This window comes from Physcomitrium patens, chromosome 19 (genome assembly GCF_059467195.1).
Source record: "Physcomitrium patens ecotype Gransden chromosome 19, ASM5946719v1, whole genome shotgun sequence".
Lineage (NCBI taxonomy): Eukaryota > Viridiplantae > Streptophyta > Bryopsida > Funariales > Funariaceae > Physcomitrium > Physcomitrium patens.
Genome location: NC_143428.1, coordinates 2,430,001 through 2,452,036, shown reverse-complemented (window position 1 = coordinate 2,452,036; position 22,036 = coordinate 2,430,001). Strand labels below are relative to the sequence as shown.

Genomic DNA, 22,036 nt, shown 5'->3' with positions numbered 1-22,036 from the left:
GTCTCTTCTTGAGCCATATAAGATAATGAATATCCTTGTAAGAAGACAAATATCATTGCCTTTTATAAAAATAAATAATAATAAAGAATTTGAGGTCAAAGAAGTCTTAGATTTAAGGTGATGTTGATTTAGGTTGATGTATATTTTTCAGTGGTGTGGATATAATATTAATAAATACATATAAGAACTAAAAATGAACCAAAAAAGGTCAAAGCTTTTCATCAAAAACATCCATCAAAATCAAGATAAGGAGTCAAAAAATTCTTTCCTGTAAAAAAAAAAAAGGATATTCAATAAAAATTGTATTCTATCTTCTATCTTTCATTATAATTTCTTTTTATTTGTGGCACCAATAAGATAAATAATCAATAGCGTATAAATTCAATTCAAGATTATTGTTTGTTGATCTATTGAGTTAGATATTGTAATTGTCATTACTTTTAAGACAATGTAATAGAAACAAAGTTCTTCAAAAGTAATATATTATTCTTTAAATAGATATCAAATTATAATGTATTTGGTATCATGATCTTAGAAGAGACTCCCAATATTTGGTGATTTTATTAAAGATAAAAATAATTTTTGATGGTATTACAAAAATAAAATTAAAAGAAGCTACAAATACTTCAATAATAATCAAATATTAGGATGGTCTTTTCACCCTCAAATAGAACATTATTAATGGCTAAGATGACCTACCAACTACCTTCAAAAGAAACAAAGTTCAAAGTGTGTAGCAAATATAATTTTTTTTATTTTGAACTTTATCAATATGTCATGACTATCCCTCATAGAACTTGTCTTTAGAAAAGGAAATAATGTCACAAATGTACATATGTATTCCAATAATTACTTACATAATATGAATTAATAGAAGTAAAGAAAAGCATGTTAATTTTATAATATCTAATAGAAGTCCTTTTTAGAAGCTTCATAGATACAATTTCACATTTATACATGTCTAAAGGTGATTGATAGATTGAAGACTTGGCCAACAAATTAGCCTCATGTTATATGTATTGATAGTTTGTAGTACAAGCTAACCATGTGATGCATATATAGAAAACTTGTCTTGTAAGTTTAGATATATATCTTACAAATTGGACACATATTAGAGGTCTCATAGACTGTCGCCAGATAATTCTAAGTTAGATAATATGTATAGAAGTAAGAATGAAGTCTTCTTCACTCTTGTCAATGTTTTTTTAATTCTTAATCTTATTTCAAGATTTTTAAAACTTCTTATCTTTCAATAATAGCCATTTTAATTTTTTTTAATATACATGTATTTTACCTTTATTTATTCACCTTATTTTATTACATAATTTTATCTCTATTTACTCATTTTTATTTTGTCATCTTTCTTTGAAAAAAAAATTACTTTTTTATTTGCATTCATCAAGATTTTATCTTTGATACAACACCAATGTATCAACATACTTAGTAAGGAACCATACTCCAAAAAACTTAGAGCTTTCCAATCAATACATAAAAAAAACAAAGAGAGAGAGAGAGAGAGAGAGAGAGAGAGGAATGACAATAGGGCTCCAAACTACTCCAAACCTTAGTAGCTTCGTTCAAAAAATCGAATCGACATCCATTCAAGCTGATAAATCTTTTTTTTTTCTTTTTTTTTCTTTTTTTTTCTTTTTATTAGTTTCTTTTTTCTTCGTTATTTTTTTTAATTAATATTTTTTCTATTTTATTTATTAAAAGCAATTAATAGATTTTTTAAGATTATTTTTAATCAAAGATTCTTTCTTATTTTTCTATCTTAATAAAAAAATTAATAAAAAAACTAATATTATTAAATTATAATCTAATATTAGTTAAATTTTTTAAAAAAAAACTTTTTATCTTAAAAATTCGTCTTAAGAATTTTATATAGTGGTCTTTGTTGCCTTAGTTCATAAATAGATTGATACTTTTCATGCAAATAATATATTGCAAACCTTGTCTAAGATGGTTTGATTTTTCTTTTTAGAGATGTCATTTCATTATAAAATATAAGCAATTTCTAATTGCTAATAATTATTAATTCTAAAGAAAATTACTTTCTTCCATGATTTATTTTAAAAATATCTATTCTATGGTCTATTTGATTTTTAGTGTGATTTTTGAACAATCTAAACTTCTCAAAGGTTTGATTTTTTCTATGTAGAAAATAGATCCATGTTTTTTATGATCAATCATGAATGAAGGTAAGCAAAAAATTTGCTCCCTCTTAGTGATTATTTTAGTAGTAGACTATGCAAATCTAAATATATGATCTTTTTTTGTAAAATCCTATAATTGACTATGCCAAAAAAATATTATTTGGATTTATTTATTATATTGACAAAATTTGCAAATATCATCTAATAAAGGAAGATTTGAAATCCCTAAAGTTTATTTACTCAGTTAGAAATGATATTATAATTCAAATATCTTAGCTTAACATGCTATAACTTCACAACATTATATTCTTCTATGGTTGGTTGTGTCCTTTTAGAAATTACTATTGATGAGCTAGATATTTTCATGTATATTTTACAAGTTGTCATTTGTTCTAAGTATGCCTTTTGATTGATTGACCTAGTTCTATACAAACTTACTGAAGCATTAATAAGATGAGTTTCTAAACTATTTAAGAAAAATAATAACTTATATACTTTAAAATTCAAAACTTGTCTTTATATTGCTATGGTTTTGTAAGATTTGCATGATGTCAAAACTACACAATGAGTGTTTGAGAACAAAACTAAATTTCTTGAATTTGTGATTTGTTCTACAAAGAATAGATTTTGATTGAGGCCAAGAATATAGCAAATATCTTTGATTTTTTTTAATTCTCCATCAAAAAAAAAATAATATCAATATTCTTTTATTTTTAAATAAAATGGTCTTAACCAAAGGCCAAATTTACCACTGATTTTATACTATTTTGATCTAGGATTATAATCAACTCAAGGATATTGACAAAATGTTGTGATACATCTAAGTCCAATATTTAATCTTGGTGTGATGATTCTCCTATTGGAAGAGTGACTAAAGTTGTTTTGATATCTTCATTTGAGACTATTTAAGATAAAAGATTCTTTCTTGAAAAAGTATCCAATGTTTGGGCTTCTATAGGTTGATTTAATGGATAATCTTATGGTCTTTGAAAGCTCAATGGTAATGATATTGGGACCATATATACATCAGCAATGAATCTTAGTTTACTGCACATGTGGCATGTGAAATGATCTTGACATCTATAGTTTGGAGATCTTATCCTACACTAGAAGTTTTCATATCCAATATATCTACAAGTATATCTTCCTCCTTAAATCAAATTCTAAATTCTTATGATCAATGTTTTTTTTATGAAATAAAACTTAAAATTAGTTTCTTTAAGATGTAATGTATTGAATAATTTATTAATAGTGGGCATTTTTTTCAGCATGAATAAGTCTTCCAAATAGTTCAAATCATTTAAAGAAATAAATTAGCATTTATAAACCGCAATTGTGTCATTTATTTAATGATCATAGGCTCATAATATTTTTGAGGATTTTGTGGATTAGATGTATGAATGTTAGTAGCCTATCTTTTCAAATGTTTGGATTTTTTGCCATTGATTTTGTAATATTATTATGTTGGAAATAGTATATGTATGATATAGGATTATTAGGGCTAGCCATGCCTTCTTTAAGTTCCTGATCTTTGAAATAAAGTCTTGTGGCCCTTCTAAAAGAGAAAGTTTCAAAATTTCCAATACTATTATCTTTTGTTTCCTCTTTATCTAGATCTCTTATCTTATGGAGGCAATTGAGGCTTGCAATGGATATGCTAATGTTGGCACTACAAATATTGCAGTGTCTTCTTTCATGCCTCTTATTATTTCAATATTGTCTCCAATGAAACTATTTTCAATTGCCTCACTATCTACAAAATCCTATGATTCAATATAGTCTTATAAGTCTTTCTTTTCAAAGATATGTATTGTGATTTTTTATAGTTTGTAGTTTATTAGAGATGCCAACATCATTTTCTTAATAATGACACAATCTAAAGTTTCTATCTCTTTAGATTGATTATTTCTACATAAATTGATTATAACTATTCTAAACAAGTTATTAGAATTAGAATTTAAGTTTTTTATTGCAGCTTTGTTAAAATATGTTTAGAATTATAGAAATTATAAAGATGTCTATGAATTTCAATAGTTTGAATTTTCAAGTGCAAATAAAGTAATGGATGTTAAGCTCAATGATGTATTTTTCAAAGAAGTAGGTATACAAATTGGAAAAAACCATCTAAATATAATTAAACACTTCTATGATATAAGAAAAAGATAAAAATGACATGAATATGACTATAGACATAATCAATTTATGTAGAAAGTTATATCTTCTGATGGAGTTGATACAAATAAGTTGGAGCAAAATAGATCAATGTCATATTATTTTTGTAGGAATATTATGTATCAACTTACAAGAGAGGTGTGTTATTTGAATGACATATAAATTACATATTGAGGTCTAAAGCCTAATAATATACTTCTTAATATTAATAATAAATATAAAATAAATAACAGTTTGAACTTAAAAAAATATAAATGTAATAGAATAGTATTGTTAGAATTTGATATTTAAAATTTTTGTATTGTTAATCATATTTTTTAATTAATTTTACAAGTTGATAAAATTAAAAAATATTATTGAATTTTAAAAATATTTATGTAAAATAAATTATTTGCATAGAGAAGGAATAAGGGCATGATGGTTAAAAAATGTACATGTGTTCTAATATTGTTATTAAAACTTAGCATAAAAAGATGTATTCCTAAATTAATTACTTTGATTGACGGCATATATAAATAAAAGTGAAGAAATATTATTAAGCATAAATCAATATTTTTAGAAAATTAATTAATTATGTAAAGTAGGAATTAAAGGATTATGTTTTGTTGGCATAAGTGGAATATGAAAGATTATGTTAGCAAAAACTATATTTAATGATATGAAACACATGTGTTATATAACACATATATTGCTACAAAAAAAATAAAATAATAATAATAATAAATTATTTGATAATATTTCAAGAATTTTTAATACGTCTGAAAGTTAATAAATTGTTTAGAACGTCAAAACTATTTTCAGTGGTTAATATCTTGTAAAATTAAAATTTTAAAATCTAATCAGAATACTCACGTCACATTCTATTGAATGTAGATTGATGTTCTTTAATATTTAGGAATATATATTTATTCAAATTCTATCTTCATTTTATTATGCTCTATAAATTCATCTACATTCTATGTGTCTTAAATTGAGACATATATATATATATATATATATATATTCTTTGTTGTGCAAATATTGCTATATAGAAATTATTTTTTTATGTCTAAAACATCTTTAATTTAGTATTCTAAATATTACAAAACTCTCTTCAACTGGAGCCAAATTACTAATTTGCATTCCAGTCATAGTTGTTCTTATTTAACAGTTTTAATTAGAAGATTTATGATGTTGGATTTTTTTTTGAGTTCTTGAAATATATTTAAGTTGCATACGTATTTTATATTTTTTATCAGATTTTTAAAAATTAAATCAATATATGTATTAAAAAAAATATATATATATATATATATATTTAATACATTGTAATGTCCGCATTCCAAATTTCTTTTCATTATTCAGTAATACAATTTTCACCCTAGAGTTTATTTAGGTTTTCTTATTTCAGAATTTCTATTTATACTATATGTCCTTCTTCTGAATACTATCGTTGTTGTTGTATAATACGAACATGTATTTCCTTTACATTCTTCCCGGCATAAAAACCCCCCAGAGTGATTAGTAGAAAACACGGCCTGATTAGTGAGAGAGTGAACGAGGTTAGTGACTGAGTCGTAAGCAAGCCCCAGTCGTCATCCAGGCTCCAAAGAGAGCCAGTGCCGCAGAGAAGGACTCGCTGCGGCAGCGCCGTCGATGGCACGCACCCGCCAGGCCAATCGCAATAACACAAACAACAATAACGAAACCGATTCCACCTCCGAAGGGAAAATGAACGGATGAATGAATGAATGGGAAGAGTAGCGGGATTGTTTGGGAACGGTGGCGATGGTGCGGATTGTCACAGGCGCACATGCCAATCCGCTGCGACGAAACCAGACAAAGAGCGACTATTCCGTTGTGGGAGGAGGGGTGTTGGAATCAGTGTCCGGCCATGTCCGTTGGAAGGGACCAGTAAGCCTACCGTTGGGCTCTCCCCCACCCCCTCCCCAGCATCACTATAATATCTCGGACCTCGCTAGTGCTGCATACAACCCGCAGTATCATCTCCCTTCTATCTCATCCCTTATCTGCTGATCTCTGCGTGCCACACTCTTTCTCTTTTGGCACTATTTTCATAAAGATTGGAGTTTTCGTTGAGGATTCCTATAATTTCTCCCCAGCTCAGCGCTTCCGATTGCCGTGTCTGTAGCTGCGTGGTGGGTCTGCTGCCGTCTGGAGCAGCTGTGATTTGTGATTACAAGCGATCGTTTTGCGCGTCACTTCCGGTTTCTCTCAGCGAAGATGATGACCATGACTGAGGTGCGTGAGCCCTCAAGTAGATTTGGTGGAGTTAGATTTTTGGTGTAATGCCTGGTCACTGTGGCTGCCTCTTCGCCCTTGCGTTTCAACTGTAGGTTGTGTGGTGACTTGTTGACTTAGATCTAGACTTGTGATTTTGAGCGCAGCTGTTCTACGGGCCAATTGAGCCGACCTGGATTGTGCACCCACATAACCCCGGATTCAAGCGCCCGCACCCCAACTATGACCCGCACTACTACGGCAACCCGTACACTATTTACACGGATGACGCTCTTACATACAGACGCAACCCATACATGCAGCGCAACGCTGTGCCTTACACCATGGTAGCTCCGCAAGAGGTTGCAGGGGCTGTCTACAGGCCTCCAGGTCCGGTGATGGCATACCCCTACCAGGCGCAGTACTTCGCTCAAGAAGGCAGCAATGGCACCATTACAGCCATGGCGCCAGTTGCCCAAGGCGCACAGGTTGTCCAGACTCCGGCTAAGAATGCTCAAAGCCCGGCCCGCCCGGGCGTCCTTCAACCACGAAACAACATCGCTACCTTTAAGGTCAGTAACTTCGTGGCGAAAAGGAAGGGAATACTCGAGTATTTCTAAATTTTCCCGAGAATTTTGTATGTGTGTGCATCGGACTGATCGGCCCGTGGATTTGGAAACAGACTGTACATTTCATGGTGCCTCTGTGCTGCGAGAAATGTGAGAATACGATCAAGGAGCAGCTCCTGGACTTGGAGGGTGAGTAACGGAAGTCCCGAACTTCGTCCTTGTATTCTTAGCTAATGATCTCTGTAATTCCCTAGGTGAATGGACTGATCCCTCTCAATTATGTTATGGTCATGCCCAACATTGCTAATCCGAGATTTCTTATAACCTTATGACATCATTTGACATCCCAATCCGCGCTCTGTTCCATACAAAAAAAATCTCTTGTAACTGCCACAGGCTTAAGACATGAATTTTTGAAATTGTAACATGGTGAATGTGTAGAACTTTTACTGACCATTGCAGGGCTGCTGGTAGACGTTGGTTTTAACTTCGGGGTTCTAACTTCAGTCTCATCGGTTTGTGATCGCAGATGTGGAAAGAGTCACATGTGACCAATGGAAGCAGAAGGTCACCGTCACAAGCTCCGTGCCCGCGGAGAAGCTGCTGAAGCGACTGCAGAAAATCAAGAAGCGTTCCACTTTCTGGCCTCAGCAAGAGTTTAACGGAGCTGTCAAGGTTATGAATACCAACCAGGCCCAACAAATGTCGTTCCAGAAGGAGGATGAACCGACCAATGATGAGAACAGCACCCCTCAGCAGTTGTGAGCCCATAGTCTGTCATTGTTTCCAGTGTAGACTGTTTGCACAATTTGAAACCTCCGAGTTGGATTGCAACGTGTTCTTAGACCGTGTAAAACATACCGATACGACTGAGTGGTTTTTTTGATCCGAGGGTTCCATAGGCGATACGTGATTTCAACCTTGAGAAATCATGCAATATGTTTGAGAGTACAGCGCAGGTGTGTCATAGCTTCTGACCTCCATCCACCATCTTCTGATGGAGGAATATTCAAAATGTAGAACATATTAGGTAGTCACATTCTTGTTCAATTTTGCAATCCGGTAATGCCCTTGATGGTTGACTTAAAAAGATCCAACTTATGTGCACCGTTCCGAACGCCTCATTCCGTTTGTACACTGATCGTTGATTTTGCAGGCCCTTAACCCGAGAACACTGTTAACTTATGCACATTTTAGAAACACTGTACGCAAGCTATTCTGCACCTTCTCCATTTCAATTTAAAAAAATCCTAAACTCTTTTCCATGTGAACAGGCAAGTGATGTAACAAAAAAACTACCTACTTACAGATCATAATCAGCCCTTTCCTGTAGAAAAATGCCATATTCCCATACTCTGTTACAAATTCACACATCATGCTAGTAAAACAAATTCACACAATTTGTCATCAAACATCGTACACATTCATAGTTCACTGTTACTACCACACTTGAAATTAAAACATATTAACCAAAATGTCGTATAAGCAAAAGCAAAATTGTAGGACAACTCGTGGTGCAGAAAAATATTGAAATACTTATTTTCAATTGTATCTTCCACATGTACAAATTAAATATTAAGAAAATTAAGTAGCTGCGAGGGAAGTATCAAAATCCTCCCAAAAATTGACCCTGTAGATTGCAAAACCTAATTAGCATAATATTGCACTTGGCAGACAGAAAAACCATACATGAATGCAACCAAAGTGATCTTCATTCATCACTAAACAAAACCATAAATTGCAGCAGACAAGTTCCCTTGGATTTGTTCAACCTTATTTTCAAACTACAAGGTCTATCCACATAGATTTCATTGCTCTGAAGTCGACTATGTTACGGTAGAAGAATGAAATTTTTAATGCCGTACATTGAAAGAGCATATCTAAGTCATGACACAGACATTGCCATCACTTGACGTGCAAGTTCGGGAGAGTTTTGTAACAACTCTCTGAAGTTGCTCTCAACTTCCTTCATTTGTCTCTCCAAGTACTCCTTCGAACCCTACAGTTCAAATAATTTCCATCATTCTATTAATCAGCAAGAAACCCGGCAACTGATGTTTCGATCAAGAGCATGCCACTCATTTACATAGGCAGGTAGTAAAAGACATGTCATAAGAAACAAATGCCAACAAGCTGTAAACAACTCACATTCATGTACATAGACAGTGTTAAGACAAGAATGTTACCACTAGTGTGGCAATCGCACTGTCACTCTCCTCAGCTTTAGTCTGCTGCTCTTTAATAAGCTCATCTTTTGGCTCCAGCACAAACCTGTGAACAGAGGTAGCAACCGGTGCTCAGTGCACTCTAGCAAACGCACTCCTACAAGGATTCGGTGATATGCAGATTTATAGCTACAGCTAGAAACACCGCACCTTTTCCCAAAAGGAAATGATTCGATCAACAGTATTTTGATGAAATTAATAAAACAAGAGAGTGTTATCGACACACGAATGGACTGAAAACTGAAGGGCAAAGGGGCCAGAGGTCTCAAAAGATTCATGTAGCGTGTCCACGCAGTGCTCAAACTTCGCTAAACCATAAGTAATCGATGCGTTCACAGGCAGGCTCAGATCCCTGAACCCTAAACTGTAGATCATTGATGGGGGGACACAATTGTCCTTCCATACACGTTTTTGGGAAACACGCGAGGTTAAGTTAGACTTACGCTTTTCCTGCGCAATTGCACGACCACATACATTGTCAGGTATTTACATTCAACTGAAAAAGGACGTGATGTTGATGTTCTTGAGGGTTATTGAGAATTCCTCAGAAATTTGATTAGACCAGTGACCTGAGTTTCAACATTTCGCAACATGTTCCGGGGCTTCTGAATACATTCTGTGTGCTAGGACAATTAAAACTAAACATGATGGGAATGAAATTACAAGGTCATTCCTGAAAACATTTTCTCCATGTGGGATGCATTCCAAGTTAAATTAAATTTTAAAATAAAAATAAAAATAAAAAGAAGAGAGTGAAGGGCACTGTTCAACAGTCCCCTAACTAAGACGCCGATCAGATCGTACCAAGAGTTCGGTACGTGTTAGTTCCTTCGGGCAGGCTCCCCAACTCTTCCAGTGTCAGAAACGCGCGCTTCTTCTCAGCCTCCTTGCTCCGAATTTGTGCTTGGACCTATCACCACATCACAAACACAAACATCTCTAAGCCCTATCTACACTAAAAATGCATACTGTGCGGCGAACGTCAATACATACCAATGCTTCCAACCCTCGAAAAAACCATCAGCGGCATACATGTTTTAGTTTCGAGGTAGTCTCCACCAGCCTTCCTTGAAGCTCCACAAAAGCCTGCCCCACAAAATCAAAATACTCCTCGTCACCTCTACCGATCACATGAACCCAAAAATTCATCGACTCACACCCTCAGCTACCTCCCGAGCAAGATCAATGCAGGTCGTGAAACCACAGAGGTTGTAGTAACGAAACTGGGAGACATGAAAGCAAAGACAGAGAATTGTGCAAAGGATGCACCTCCTTGTTGATCTCGGCGGCCATGACGAAGCTGAATGCAAAACTGAGGATCACGCCAGAGAGCTTGGAATTGAAACTAGGAATTCTTGACATGGAAACAGCAACATCAGCAAACACAAACCATGAACCCTAATTCTGCACGCCGACCGGTGGTCGCCTACCCCGGCATACAGGAAGAGAGCATGGCTTGTTTAGCCTCGCCCAAAGGAAACCCTCTTCTGAATAGAGAAATCAATGCCTGGCTTCTTGTTGTGGTTGCTACAAATATTAGAATAATAAGTCATGAAGTAGAAGGGAAATAATTACAATTCATGTTATTATATTTCTGTGTAACATGTAGGTTAACAAGACATATGATAAATCAAAATTCAAATGGTTCATGAAATCCTTTTCTAATTTTCAAATTAACTGATATTGTTTACAACTTCAAATTTTTTTTTACAAAACAAATCACAAAAACATTCATAGAAGATACATGTTATTATTATTATTTATTATCATCATCAACATTGACCAAGCTTCACAAACGCTGTTAATCATCCATCCACCCGTCCACACATCCACCGTTCATCCATCCATCACACCCCAAACCTTCATCCACACAACTCACCCACCAATCTGCATCCCACAATTCATCCACGTATTATATCATCCACAATTATTCATCCATTCATAACCAAGGTCCGGAATGAACGGGGCGGTGAACGGGGAGCCGAGTCAAGCAAGGGAAGGGGAGAGAAGGGGAAGAAGAGAAGGGGAGAGAAGGGGAAGAAGAGAAGGGGACGACGAGAAGTGAAAGGAAACATGACGGCACCAGAGAAGAGAAGGAAGGGCATTTTTATTATGATTTCTTTCATTTGAGCTTCTCACTCTCTCTCTCGCATCTGAACCCTGGGCTATGGCGTATGGCGCCTCCCACGCCTCTCTCTCGAGGTAACCCGCCTTTCTCCGCTGCCCTCCCTTGCATGCATTTAGAGGTCTCTCGTTGATTTGCGCGCAGTTTATTTGTTCAACCATCTTGGAGTTTAGGGGGCCTGGGGTAGTTTCGGGGGCGGGTTGATTCTTTAGCTGTGTGTCAGATCGGGCTGTGTTTGTGAGTGTGGAGGGGTTTCGATTCGTGTTTTAGCGCGGTAGAGATCTTTAGTGGGAGCAGAACTCTTTTTCAGCGTGTTGTGTGTGTGGATCTTGTGCGGGTGTAGTGGATGATGTGAATTAGATAGTAGTTGGGGTTGGTGGAAAAGTGGAGCCCTGACTTGCACTGCCCTGTTTTAGCATGATCCCGATCTATTTGGGCTGGATTTGGATCTCGGTGGATGCAGTGGGAGATGAGGTTGTCGTTTGAGCTGCATTGGATGATTGTTGATGCTTGCCTCATTATTGTGTCTGCAGAGCAGCAGAGCGTGTTGGAGCTTACTCAACTCGCAGGGCTTGATATTCGAGAGGATGCGTTTCTGATTGTGAGTTTCGTGCAAGGAACTTATTCATGGACTATATTTGTGGCCTTGTGACTTTTTCAGCCCTGTTTCTGGGAGTTCTAGCTGATGGGCGGGTTTCAATGAGTCGGTGCTGCGTAGTTATAATAGCTTTTCGGTAGTGGATATAGTCTTAACTCCCTCATTCACTCTGTACCATTTAAAATGGTGAATGTTACCGAACAGTGTGCATGTTTGCACAATGATTTACTTCTTGGTCAAGATTATGGCATTGTCAGCTCTTTGTAAGTAGGAAATTTGGAGTGTGACGTGGTAAATTTCTGGAGCCAATAAAGATTAGACGGGATAGTGGGGAATGTTTCTTTTTTCCAGATTTGTTTTTCGTGCAGCTCAGGAGTCATTGAATTCGACCGCACCTCTCTCATGAAACAGGTGTTACCAGAGTCAGGGTTTGATTATATTGCATCCATTTTGATTATGCATATTTTGAGCAGCGCTTGCACATGCTCTGTCATAGTTTCTCCTTACTTGTAAATTTGTCGATGAGGATTTAAAAGAATCTGGAATGGGGCTGGGTGCAGTTGTGGGAGTTAATGCAGAGCGACGTTGCACCAATGCTAGTCTTGCAGCTACTGAAGTCCCTAGCAGGTGTTGGACCTGACGCAACTCCACCAGCGGAATCACCTAGTGAAAGTGGATCATAAATTCTCATTTAGCGTACTCGTGCATAGCAGAAAGGAGGAGAGTTCCTCCTAGATCAAGAAGTTATCAAGATGTCAGGAGCAGCTTCCGCAATTTTTTTACTGGACATGAAGGGCCGGGTCCTCATATGGAGGGATTATCGGGGCGATGTCTCTGCTCCTCAGGCTGAGCGTGCATTTGCAAAGCTGATGGATGGAGAGGTACGGACTCTCTCTGTAGAATCGTAGGAAGTCGCACGTTAAATCATGTTCATCTGAGAGAGTTATTGATGATCGCACCCTTAAGAGGTCCGAAGGCCGTCTCTTGGATTGAAGCTACTGAGCTGAGGATTAATGTAGTAACTCTATAAGTCAAGGCTATTTGATCCCGTGATCCCGTTATCCAATTAAATGTTTATGAATTGAATACTTGGAGAGAGATAATGTTATTTCTCTGGGGTGCAGCTGAAGTGCAGCATTTATGACCTGGGCAGAAATGTATGGTAGAGTATGTTGATTTTAGAGCTTACTGTGTACATGAAACGTTTTAAAAAAAATCTCAACTTTAATCTATTATGTTAATTAGAAGTGCGTAAGTGTTGTTATGGGCACACTTGTCCCAACATTGAAGTGTGTTGCTTCTACAGGGTGATCCAGCCTCCCACGCTCCACTTTTATTGGATAATGGAGTTACTTACCTCTTTATTCAGCACAACAACGTCTATGTTATGACTGCTTCTAGACAGAATTGCAATGCAGCTAGTCTCGTGCTCTTCCTCCATCGTATTGTGGATGTAAGTGCTTTTGCCCGTTACCAACGACGAGTTTTTATGAAAGCTTGTGTATGTCATACGTGCTGACACTTTTTGGGCGTTGTCCAGATTCAAATTTGAGGAGACATGTAAAGTTAGGAGTCCTTTTTATTTGATATCACACATTGGCTTTAACTGGTTTGCACATGCAGGTTTTCAAGCACTACTTTGAGGAGTTGGAAGAAGAGTCTCTGCGTGACAATTTTGTCGTTGTTGTAAGTACGATGGTTATTAATATTAATATTACATATTTTTTAACTTTTAATTTTAAAATTTTATTACAACGTTGTTATGGTTTCTATTGGGCACTGGACCTTTTGTTGTCTTTAAGAGTGCTTTAATTTATGCTCTGTGCTGCTAGAAGTCCTTTTCTGGGGATTGGTAATAATCTAACAAATTATTCTTGAATCATGCAGTATGAGCTTCTTGACGAGATGATGGATTTTGGATATCCTCAATACACAGAAGCTAAAATTCTGAGCGAGTTCATCAAAACCGACGCATACAGGATGGAGGTTACTACGAGGCCTCCCATGGCAGTAACTAATGCGGTGTCCTGGAGAATGGACGGCATTAAGTACAAAAAAAACGAGGTAAGCATCTAGTTTATATTAGTATTTGTCAATTATTTGTACTTTCTGTCGTCTGCATCCGAAGTGAGCACATATTGGTTAATTGTGTTGAGGTTTGGAAACTTGTTTTTGTTATATATGTTTTTTTGACTGCTTGTCTGGAATTTAAACAGGTCTTTCTTGATGTAGTAGAAAGCGTGAACATTCTGGTGAACAGCAATGGTCAGTTAGTGCGTTCAGATGTCGTTGGTGCCTTAAAGATGCGCACGTACTTGAGGTGATATATCCTTCTCAGTCTTGACATTGTTCCTTCTTTCCGTTGGTTTAGCTTTTCCCTTGTTATGGTTAAGCTTTACTCTGTCGGTCGTCTAACCGGAATTACAGCATTGCCCTCTTTGTGCATTCCTTGTGAAGTCGTTTCAGTTGACTTCTGCGATGTGCCTTTCACATTACCTTTGTGCCATACGCAGTGGTATGCCGGAGTGCAAACTTGGTCTTAATGACCGCGTTTTGTTGGAGGCTCAAGGTCGGTCTACCAAAGGAAAGGCTATTGATCTGGATGACATCAAATTCCACCAGTATGTCACTTCCTTTCATCACAACCAAACATATTTTATTGTTAGTCATATTCTTAGTCCTCAAATTTTGTTGTCCAGAACTTTAGAGATGGAGATTCAAGCTAAATCAAGAATGTCACTCAACGATAAGGCGCCATCATTTAAACATTTTATGTTCAATACATAACTAGGGTGAAGTAGTTATTTCTAAGAACTAGAAATTGTTGAGAATTCCTACATGTTTGATTGCTACCTCAACAGTAACTGCACAAACTCGCTAACTTGAAGTATCTTGCGTAGGTGTGTCCGGCTAACCCGTTTTGAAAACGATCGGACAATATCCTTCATTCCTCCAGACGGTGCTTTTGATTTAATGACGTACCGCCTCAGTACACAGGTACTGTGATGCTCAACTTAAGAGCTAATGACACTAATTTTTTTCAAGTTGATCGTCTCAATCGTATTTCCTTTCGCTTGTAATATTCATTTATTTTAAAGTCGAACACTGTTTGTAATGCTAATTGCAGGTGAAACCTTTAATTTGGGTGGAGGCTCAAGTAGAGCGACATTCAAGAAGTCGCGTGGAGTTTATGATCAAGGCGCGCAGCCAGTTCAAGGAGCGAAGGTATATCTATAACTAGCTGGTGTAGTTTGCCCCTGTGGCTCTTGTTATTATGGTTTTCTTTGAATACTTACGATATAAACCATGCTTTGTTGCTACTTCGTCTGTAACTGTCCTAGAAGAAGTAAAGCCTTCTTTCCATTCCATGGATTTATGTGAATTGAATCTTGATGACAGTACGGCTTCCAATGTGGAGATTGAGCTTCCTGTACCGGCTGATGCGTCAACCCCTGCCGTTCGGACATCCATGGGCACAGCTGTTTATGCTCCAGAAAAGGAGGCTCTAATCTGGAAAATCAAGTCTTTTCCTGGAGGAAAGGTACCATATCTGGTTTCTGTCCTACATATTATGCTTTTGAAGAATATAGCTGCTACCAATTGCATATGCAAGTAGCGGCTGGTCCTTCGTGATCCTCCATTTGTGATGCAAATATTAGGACATTGAAAGCCATTGCCAATGTAGTGGAGCATATTGTGCAATGACTTCAATGAAGTCTTTTATCGGTAGGTTCCTGTGCAATGATACGAGCCAGTTAAAGCTTACGATGCACTGGTAAATGTTGGCATCACGTATTTCGACTCTCTATGATTAGTGTTCATTATAATTGCTCGCATTTGACAGGAGTACATGATGAGAGCGAAGTTTGGGCTGCCTAGCATTGAAGCTGAAGATGTAGTGATAGAGAAGCGACCACCTATTCGAGTCAAGTTTGAGATCCCTTATTTCACTGTTTCCGGCATCCAGGTAACTTTTTCTTTCTATTTTGTGGAAGAGGCAGGATTTTGAAATATAGTAATGATATGCTCAATGATTCGGTTTTCACTATGCAAATCCCTTCCTCGTGGATTGGTTATCATAATGCCATATTCGATATAAGTTAAGATCCTTCAGACCGGAGGCATCAATTTTGAATGTAACATTGTGGGGTCAAGTGCTTTACAGTAACACTGTAGCCACATATTCAATTCTTAACAGTCTAATTGTTACATTGTAGCAGATAAATTACATTTTCTAAATGTTTCGTGTTGTGTAGGTGCGGTATTTGAAGATCATTGAGAAGAGTGGTTATCAGGCATTGCCATGGGTGCGGTACATAACCACCGCAGGTGAATATGAGTTGCGTATTTAGATGAACAATTCAATGTCTCATGCATTCTTTCTCTGATGTCTAACGAGGCATCGGTTTCCAATCTCTGCTATAGGCTCTTTGGTTCATGGATGTGATGAGCTTTCGCTTGGAGTAGATCAGAAAAAAGCTCTGTGGATATTTGTGCCTCTAAATGAAGCTTTCTGGTGCTTTCTACTGTCTTTGGAGATCCTCAAAAAGCGTGTCAATAGAAAAGGATTCATAAAGTGCCACACCTTGCCGCTCATGCTTAATTTTCTTCGCTTGCTACCTATTTCAGTGCTTTTTCAATCCCAGGAATGAGTAAATCCTATAATAACCTTGCTTGTATTTATTTACCAACTTTCGTCACCATTACATTGCATGACCCAGTTCATGGTTTCTTGCAGTTTGGCTTGATAATTTATTCGTGGATTATGTTCTCAAAAGTAATTTAATATTGCTGCAAACTTGACAGAGTTTCATTGCATGTGTTGCCTGGAAATACAAGGTGGAACTGAGCTTGAAGTAAATGTGCCATGGATGCAGTTAGCTGTATGAAAACAGAACGTGGTGCTCATGTTGCCATAGAGATAGAATCCATGCAGTGTGGTGAGTAAAACAAGTCTGGCAATTCATCTTTGTCCTAATTCCACATGAGTTATTAGCCCTTGCTAGGGGAAATGGCTCGCATCAAATGCCCTAGGGCTTAGTTGGTGAATTACGAAGTTGAACCATTTGGTGGGACTTGGGTTGTAGAACACCTCGGAGCTTGTGCAAATTGGAGGTAGACAATATTGTGTGTTCAAAAAATACTTAAATAAGAGTATTCAAATTCGGGATCTGATTTCTCATTGGCCATGTACTGTTTGTGGACTATTTCTTTAGCTCCATTGCCTGCAATACTGATATTTCAGAATATATCTGTTCTTTTAAAAAACTCCGTCAGTCGCATAATTTTTTTTCCTATTGTCAACGTGTAGATGCTATGAAGGGCCTGTTCCTGGCATGCATTGCTGATTCATCAGTTGCACCCTTGATGATTTTGGGATTTCTCCATTAGTACACCGTCACTGGAGCATGACTATCTAGAGCACAATCATACTAATGAGCAGCGGCTCACGCAGATGATGTTCACATTGAAACAGTCAAGCCTAACATAGCACACAACCTACGTCTATTTTGAAGCCTTAAGCGGTGTAGTGGGCTGTGGTTAAACAGCTTGAGGCTTCAGGAACGCAGTCACAATCATAGTCTATGTTGCGATAAATATCGAAAAAAGGACCACAGCAATGCACAGGAATGGCTATCCATGAGAGAGCTCGGGAAGATATTTGTATTGGGAAAAAAGGTTTTTGGGTTTTCGTTCTTTTCAGTTTTATTTTAGAAATTTTGTAAGAAAGACGGCAGTAACAGTTGCCCAATGTGAGCCTCGTGAAGTCGGCAGGGAAGCCCATCCGGACAATATTGACGATCGTTCGAATGTCTGGTAACTGAGCGAAATCTCTAATCAACGACCAACAGTGAAAACACTCAGTAATATCTCATGTTTTTGAGACTCCCCATGTGGAGATTGATGAGTCAGACCTTCTGTATACTAGCTTGGTGAAGAAGAATGTATCAATTACTACGCATTGTGTGGGATTTCCTCTCAGCCTAACGATTGACAGTCGTTCGTAAGATGAATTTGAGTCTATGTGGGAACTGGGTATGTGTCAAAAATCTTCAATTGTCAAACTCAAAGAAGGTATCTATATAATTTGGTAACTGAGAAGGTGAACTGTATATACACGGCAGAACATCCAAGGCGCAGAATGTTTTTTTGAATTTTTGACTCAGTATAACTGGACCTGTTGCAGTTGTTGCTTCGATTGTTGCCATAACTCGGCAGTTTTCTTCACTCGCCTCACCTTCTTGAGCACAGTTTCTGGCTTCACGTTGCCGTAGACGATCACCTTCCTGCTCCATTGATCGCACAACACACTTTCTACACCTGCAAGTTGCAAAACTTATCAGATCTAAGGTTCTCCTGCCACAGTGAACTGGAATTCCAAACCAAAAAGTTCGACCGTAAACAGTAAAAAGTGGGGATAGTGGCTTGTATGCACTCACCATCCATGTATTCCAAGGCATTCCTCACTTTCCGTTCGCAGTTGTCGCAGCAGATCGGAACCTTGAGCTCCACACATTTCGATTGGTTACTGCCATATTGCTGCATCAACAAAATGGCATCGTTAACATGTTAGTTTGGGTTCACTGCGACAGATGCTCTACCGGTTTCTCCGCAAATCGAAACAATTAACGGATGACTAAGAGGCAAGAACTTGTGGAAATGGTAACTCACTGTTTGCTTGGCGTGGTGGTTGTGGTCCTGGAAGCTGGACTGCTGCTTGTTACCATGGCCATGGCCGCTGTGCTGGACCTTAGTAGTGCTCAGCATGTGCTGCCCCTTAGAAGCTTTCTTGGTGTAAGTGAAACCCTCGTCGTCATCCGAAGAGCTGTCCCATGTGTCTTGATACAACTTCTGGCTCGTCTTGCTTTGGTTCTGGCCTGAGTGAGTGTTTCCATAAGCCTGATTGCTGTTCGACTTCCCTTGCCCGCTAAACTTTGATTTCAACCCCGTCTTCTCCGAGCCGTAGTTTTGGCTGTCGAACTTGTTGCGCAATAGCTGCTGCTTTTCGCCCTGATGATAGTGTCTGTTGTTGGAGCTCCGCTTGGTACCATGGTTTCCATTCTCGTACTCGTCATCGTCGTCTTCTTCGTCGGAACTGTCGTTATTCTGTGAGAAACCGCGCTGCTTCGTGTTGCCTTGGTTCCCACTGGAGCGCATGGATTTGTCACCTTGACCTTGGGATTTTCCATTCCACTGCTCGTACCCGTTATACCCGTTGTTCACGATGTTGTATCCATTGGCGGACTGGTTTCTCGGCAAGTTCATCTGTTTGTTGTTCTGATTGCTGTTGCCGTTGCTGGTCTTGTTGCTCACAGGCATCTGCCGGTACTGATCCCCGCCGTGGTTGATGGTACTGCTTGTCATTTGGTTCACAGGCATCTCCATCTGCCGAGTCATGTACTGATCTCCGTCACTCTTCCGACCGTTGCTTACCGGGCCCATTGGCATTCCCATCTGCTGGCACTGCTCACCACCGCCAATGTTTCTACTGGGCATGTAGCCCATCGGCTCCTCTAGTCGTAGCTGGTCAGGGCCGTTGCGGACCATCATTCCCTGCGACTCTAGACCCCGGCCAGTGAACTTGCTCTGAGATTTGGCACCCATTGGAGTCATGGTGTGAAGCCATGTATCATCTTGTGATTGTCCTCGCAGCTGACGCATTTCGGGATACGCCCCGTAGCCGCCCGTAGGCGCTCCATTGAAATGCATTGGGCGCTTGGAATAATCCATGTACATGTCGTCTCGCACCTCCGGCCTCATCATCTGTTGTGGCCGCCTGTACATGTCCATGTACATGTCGTCTCGCACCTCCGGCCTCATCATCTGCTGTGGCCGCCTGTACATGTCCGTGTAGACATCGTCCCGCACCTCCGGCCTCTTGTAAGCCATGAGGTTGTCCTCCCGCTGGATGTATTGCTGCATTTCGGGCCTTCGAGGCATATACATCATTTGTTTTTGGTTAGAGAAGTAACCATCCTCGAATGACACTGGCGCCATTCGCTGATCCATCCAGTAGGGGACGGGCTCGTACCTTCCGTAAAAAACCTGCATGCAAATCAAAATTCAAGCGCAGCCCATGAGCAACAAGACTGTTGCGCGTTTCAAAGGACGCTTCACAAGGTTGCTAGTTTGCGAGATGTTTGTTCAATTACGATATGTTTCTACAAAAAAATGATTATGACGAAAGACCAGGAAGTCACGCTGATCTGAAATATTGTTCATGATCATGGGTTTTGAGGGATCCTGAGCGAATTGAAGAGATAATGGATGCAAATTCATGCACGCAAATTACCTCGTCCAAAGGCATCAAGCCGCTGTGATTGTTGACCCCGTAGTAGGGTCGGGGGTCGTAGAAGTACTGCCCCGCCATCGCACGCGCTAGACTTCTTATTCTCGAAAACAATTAAGAATCTGGTTGTAGGAAAACTTGAATAGCCGCACAAGTCACTGCGCTCAGCAACCTTCGAGTACAAACTTCCAGGTACTACTAAGTATTCTTAAAGAAACTTCAGCAGACGAGGAGGCTCACAACTACTCTTCTGTTCACAGAGACAATTAAAGTTGACCAGGAGTGTTTTGATAAGTTAGAACAAGTAGATCAAGATCAGTAATAAACTCAGAGATACTCGAAGCTGCGCTGAACTCAGAAATGGGAACTACTGCATCTCGAAAGAGTACGACACTTGACTCTTGCTAGACGATTGTTGTATCAAAAGTACAGCACGAAAATGCTTCAAATCATTCAGTCATGTATCCTCAATGGTTTTGCACAAGATATCACTTCGTAGTCACTCTCTCTCTCTCGATCTCCGTCTCTCACATCGACCAACAAGACCACACACACACACACACACACAGTTGCAGGGAACACTTGACGCCGAAGGTGGTGTGTTTAGAGAAGGGGGTGGTCACAGTTCTTATACCGTTCGCCAGCTTTTCCCATGGCTACGGATGGTCCCACTCTCTGACATTGGGCACCACCTCGCAAATCTTACACTTGTACACGTTCTTCACAATTGCCAGTGTGGTAGTATAGTCCATGATCGGACTGTCACAGGAATGTTTTGATCTCCTGACCACCTCCACCGTCAAAAAATTCCTCTTGGGCCACCCTTCACCTGATGTTCAAAGTGAAAACTGGTGACTGCAATTCCTGTGCACCAAAAGTTCCCTCAAGTAAAGGAAACACTGTACAGTCACCGGGAAACCAGAGCTCTTATATACAAGAAAAAGACAGACTGTACCCAATGGATGCAGTTTTCTAATTTCTTTTCTGCATTGTGTCAAAGTCACTCAGCGTCATGTTTCATTGAAATGACGATTTCTTTGTGCTAAGAACAATGACAGTGGGGTGTTTGTGGAGAGGCGAGGATTTTATTCAATATTACTGTGGACTGAGGTGGATACGGACTATCAAGTTGCAAACTTGCTTCTTCAGTCGCGGTGAACTAGATGGATTGGGAGGTACTTGAGGATACTTTTTCCAGAGCTCTAATTTAGTTTGAAAGGGTTGACAAAGATACGAATGTCACGTACGGCAGTCAACACGGTGAAATTTTCATGTTGTAAAGCAGGCCGCATTCAGCCAAGCAGGCCTCTCTCAAACACTGCAAACAAAAACAGTGATTTTGTAGCCTCTTTCTTTCTTTCAATCCTCTCTTCTAATACTATGGCTGGAAGATACACGGCCAGGACAATTTCTTTTTTCCTCATTTCTTGCGCAACTTTACCTCGAGAGGTAACAATGCTGGAATGACTCTTTCCTCCTTTGCAAGTCAATTTTGTGAATCCCCCTTTCATCGTGTCTCACAGCAGATCCAGGTACAGTTCACATTGCAGCTCTTGACCGAAGCCACTGGACCCTGAGTGGGGGGAGGAGGGAGGGGGCTTCAGGAGGGGCAGAAGACTCCTGTGGACTTCTTCCAAGCTCAGAAATCAACCACAGCCATATTATTCTATTGCCCTCAATT

At 38.6% G+C, this 22,036-nt stretch overlaps 5 protein-coding genes across 7 annotated transcripts; 3 read left to right on the top strand and 2 right to left on the bottom strand.

Annotated features, from left to right (window-relative positions):
• The first annotated feature begins 6,307 nt into the window (after positions 1 to 6,307).
• LOC112272863 (uncharacterized) lies at positions 6,308 to 8,209 on the top strand. The gene is made up of 4 exons (XM_024501028.3): positions 6,308 to 6,569; positions 6,716 to 7,120; positions 7,231 to 7,306; positions 7,647 to 8,209. The coding sequence occupies exons 1-4, from the start codon at positions 6,552 to 6,554 to the stop codon at positions 7,880 to 7,882; spliced, it is 735 nt and encodes a 244-aa protein (XP_024356796.1). The 5' UTR covers positions 6,308 to 6,551; the 3' UTR covers positions 7,883 to 8,209.
• A 598-nt stretch (positions 8,210 to 8,807) lies between these two features.
• On the bottom strand, positions 8,808 to 10,677 carry LOC112272864 (prefoldin subunit 1). Of its 2 annotated transcripts, XM_073529017.2 has the most exons (5): positions 10,612 to 10,677; positions 10,375 to 10,428; positions 10,142 to 10,252; positions 9,304 to 9,390; positions 8,808 to 9,116 (listed from the first exon to the last, which is right to left on the bottom strand). In XM_073529017.2, the coding sequence occupies exons 1-5, from the start codon at positions 10,633 to 10,635 to the stop codon at positions 9,003 to 9,005; spliced, it is 390 nt and encodes a 129-aa protein (XP_073385118.2). In that variant the 5' UTR covers positions 10,636 to 10,677; the 3' UTR covers positions 8,808 to 9,002. The 2 variants fall into 2 exon arrangements, with proteins under 2 accessions (XP_073385118.2, XP_090100712.1); XM_090244586.1 differs by lacking the exon at positions 8,808 to 9,116 and having other exon boundaries at positions 9,304 to 9,792; positions 10,147 to 10,252.
• Positions 10,678 to 11,491: 814 nt separating this feature from the next.
• On the top strand, positions 11,492 to 12,767 carry LOC141044521 (uncharacterized). Of its 2 annotated transcripts, XM_073529015.2 has the most exons (4): positions 11,492 to 11,544; positions 12,001 to 12,068; positions 12,417 to 12,476; positions 12,626 to 12,762. In XM_073529015.2, exons 1-4 carry the CDS (start codon positions 11,517 to 11,519, stop codon positions 12,746 to 12,748), a joined length of 279 nt encoding a protein of 92 aa, XP_073385116.1. In that variant the 5' UTR covers positions 11,492 to 11,516; the 3' UTR covers positions 12,749 to 12,762. The 2 variants fall into 2 exon arrangements, with proteins under 2 accessions (XP_073385116.1, XP_073385117.1); XM_073529016.2 differs by lacking the exon at positions 12,417 to 12,476 and having other exon boundaries at positions 12,626 to 12,767.
• A 44-nt stretch (positions 12,768 to 12,811) lies between these two features.
• On the top strand, positions 12,812 to 16,647 carry LOC112296070 (AP-1 complex subunit mu-2). Its single transcript, XM_024548203.2, has 11 exons — positions 12,812 to 12,946; positions 13,372 to 13,518; positions 13,689 to 13,751; positions 13,953 to 14,129; positions 14,282 to 14,385; positions 14,579 to 14,686; positions 14,966 to 15,062; positions 15,193 to 15,290; positions 15,465 to 15,606; positions 15,910 to 16,032; positions 16,322 to 16,647. The coding sequence occupies exons 1-11, from the start codon at positions 12,818 to 12,820 to the stop codon at positions 16,415 to 16,417; spliced, it is 1,284 nt and encodes a 427-aa protein (XP_024403971.1). The 5' UTR covers positions 12,812 to 12,817; the 3' UTR covers positions 16,418 to 16,647.
• Positions 16,648 to 17,726: 1,079 nt separating this feature from the next.
• LOC112296069 (uncharacterized) lies at positions 17,727 to 20,948 on the bottom strand. Its single transcript, XM_024548200.3, has 4 exons — positions 20,359 to 20,948; positions 18,738 to 20,111; positions 18,506 to 18,605; positions 17,727 to 18,386 (listed from the first exon to the last, which is right to left on the bottom strand). The coding sequence occupies exons 1-4, from the start codon at positions 20,434 to 20,436 to the stop codon at positions 18,229 to 18,231; spliced, it is 1,710 nt and encodes a 569-aa protein (XP_024403968.1). The 5' UTR covers positions 20,437 to 20,948; the 3' UTR covers positions 17,727 to 18,228.
• Positions 20,949 to 22,036: the final 1,088 nt, after the last annotated feature.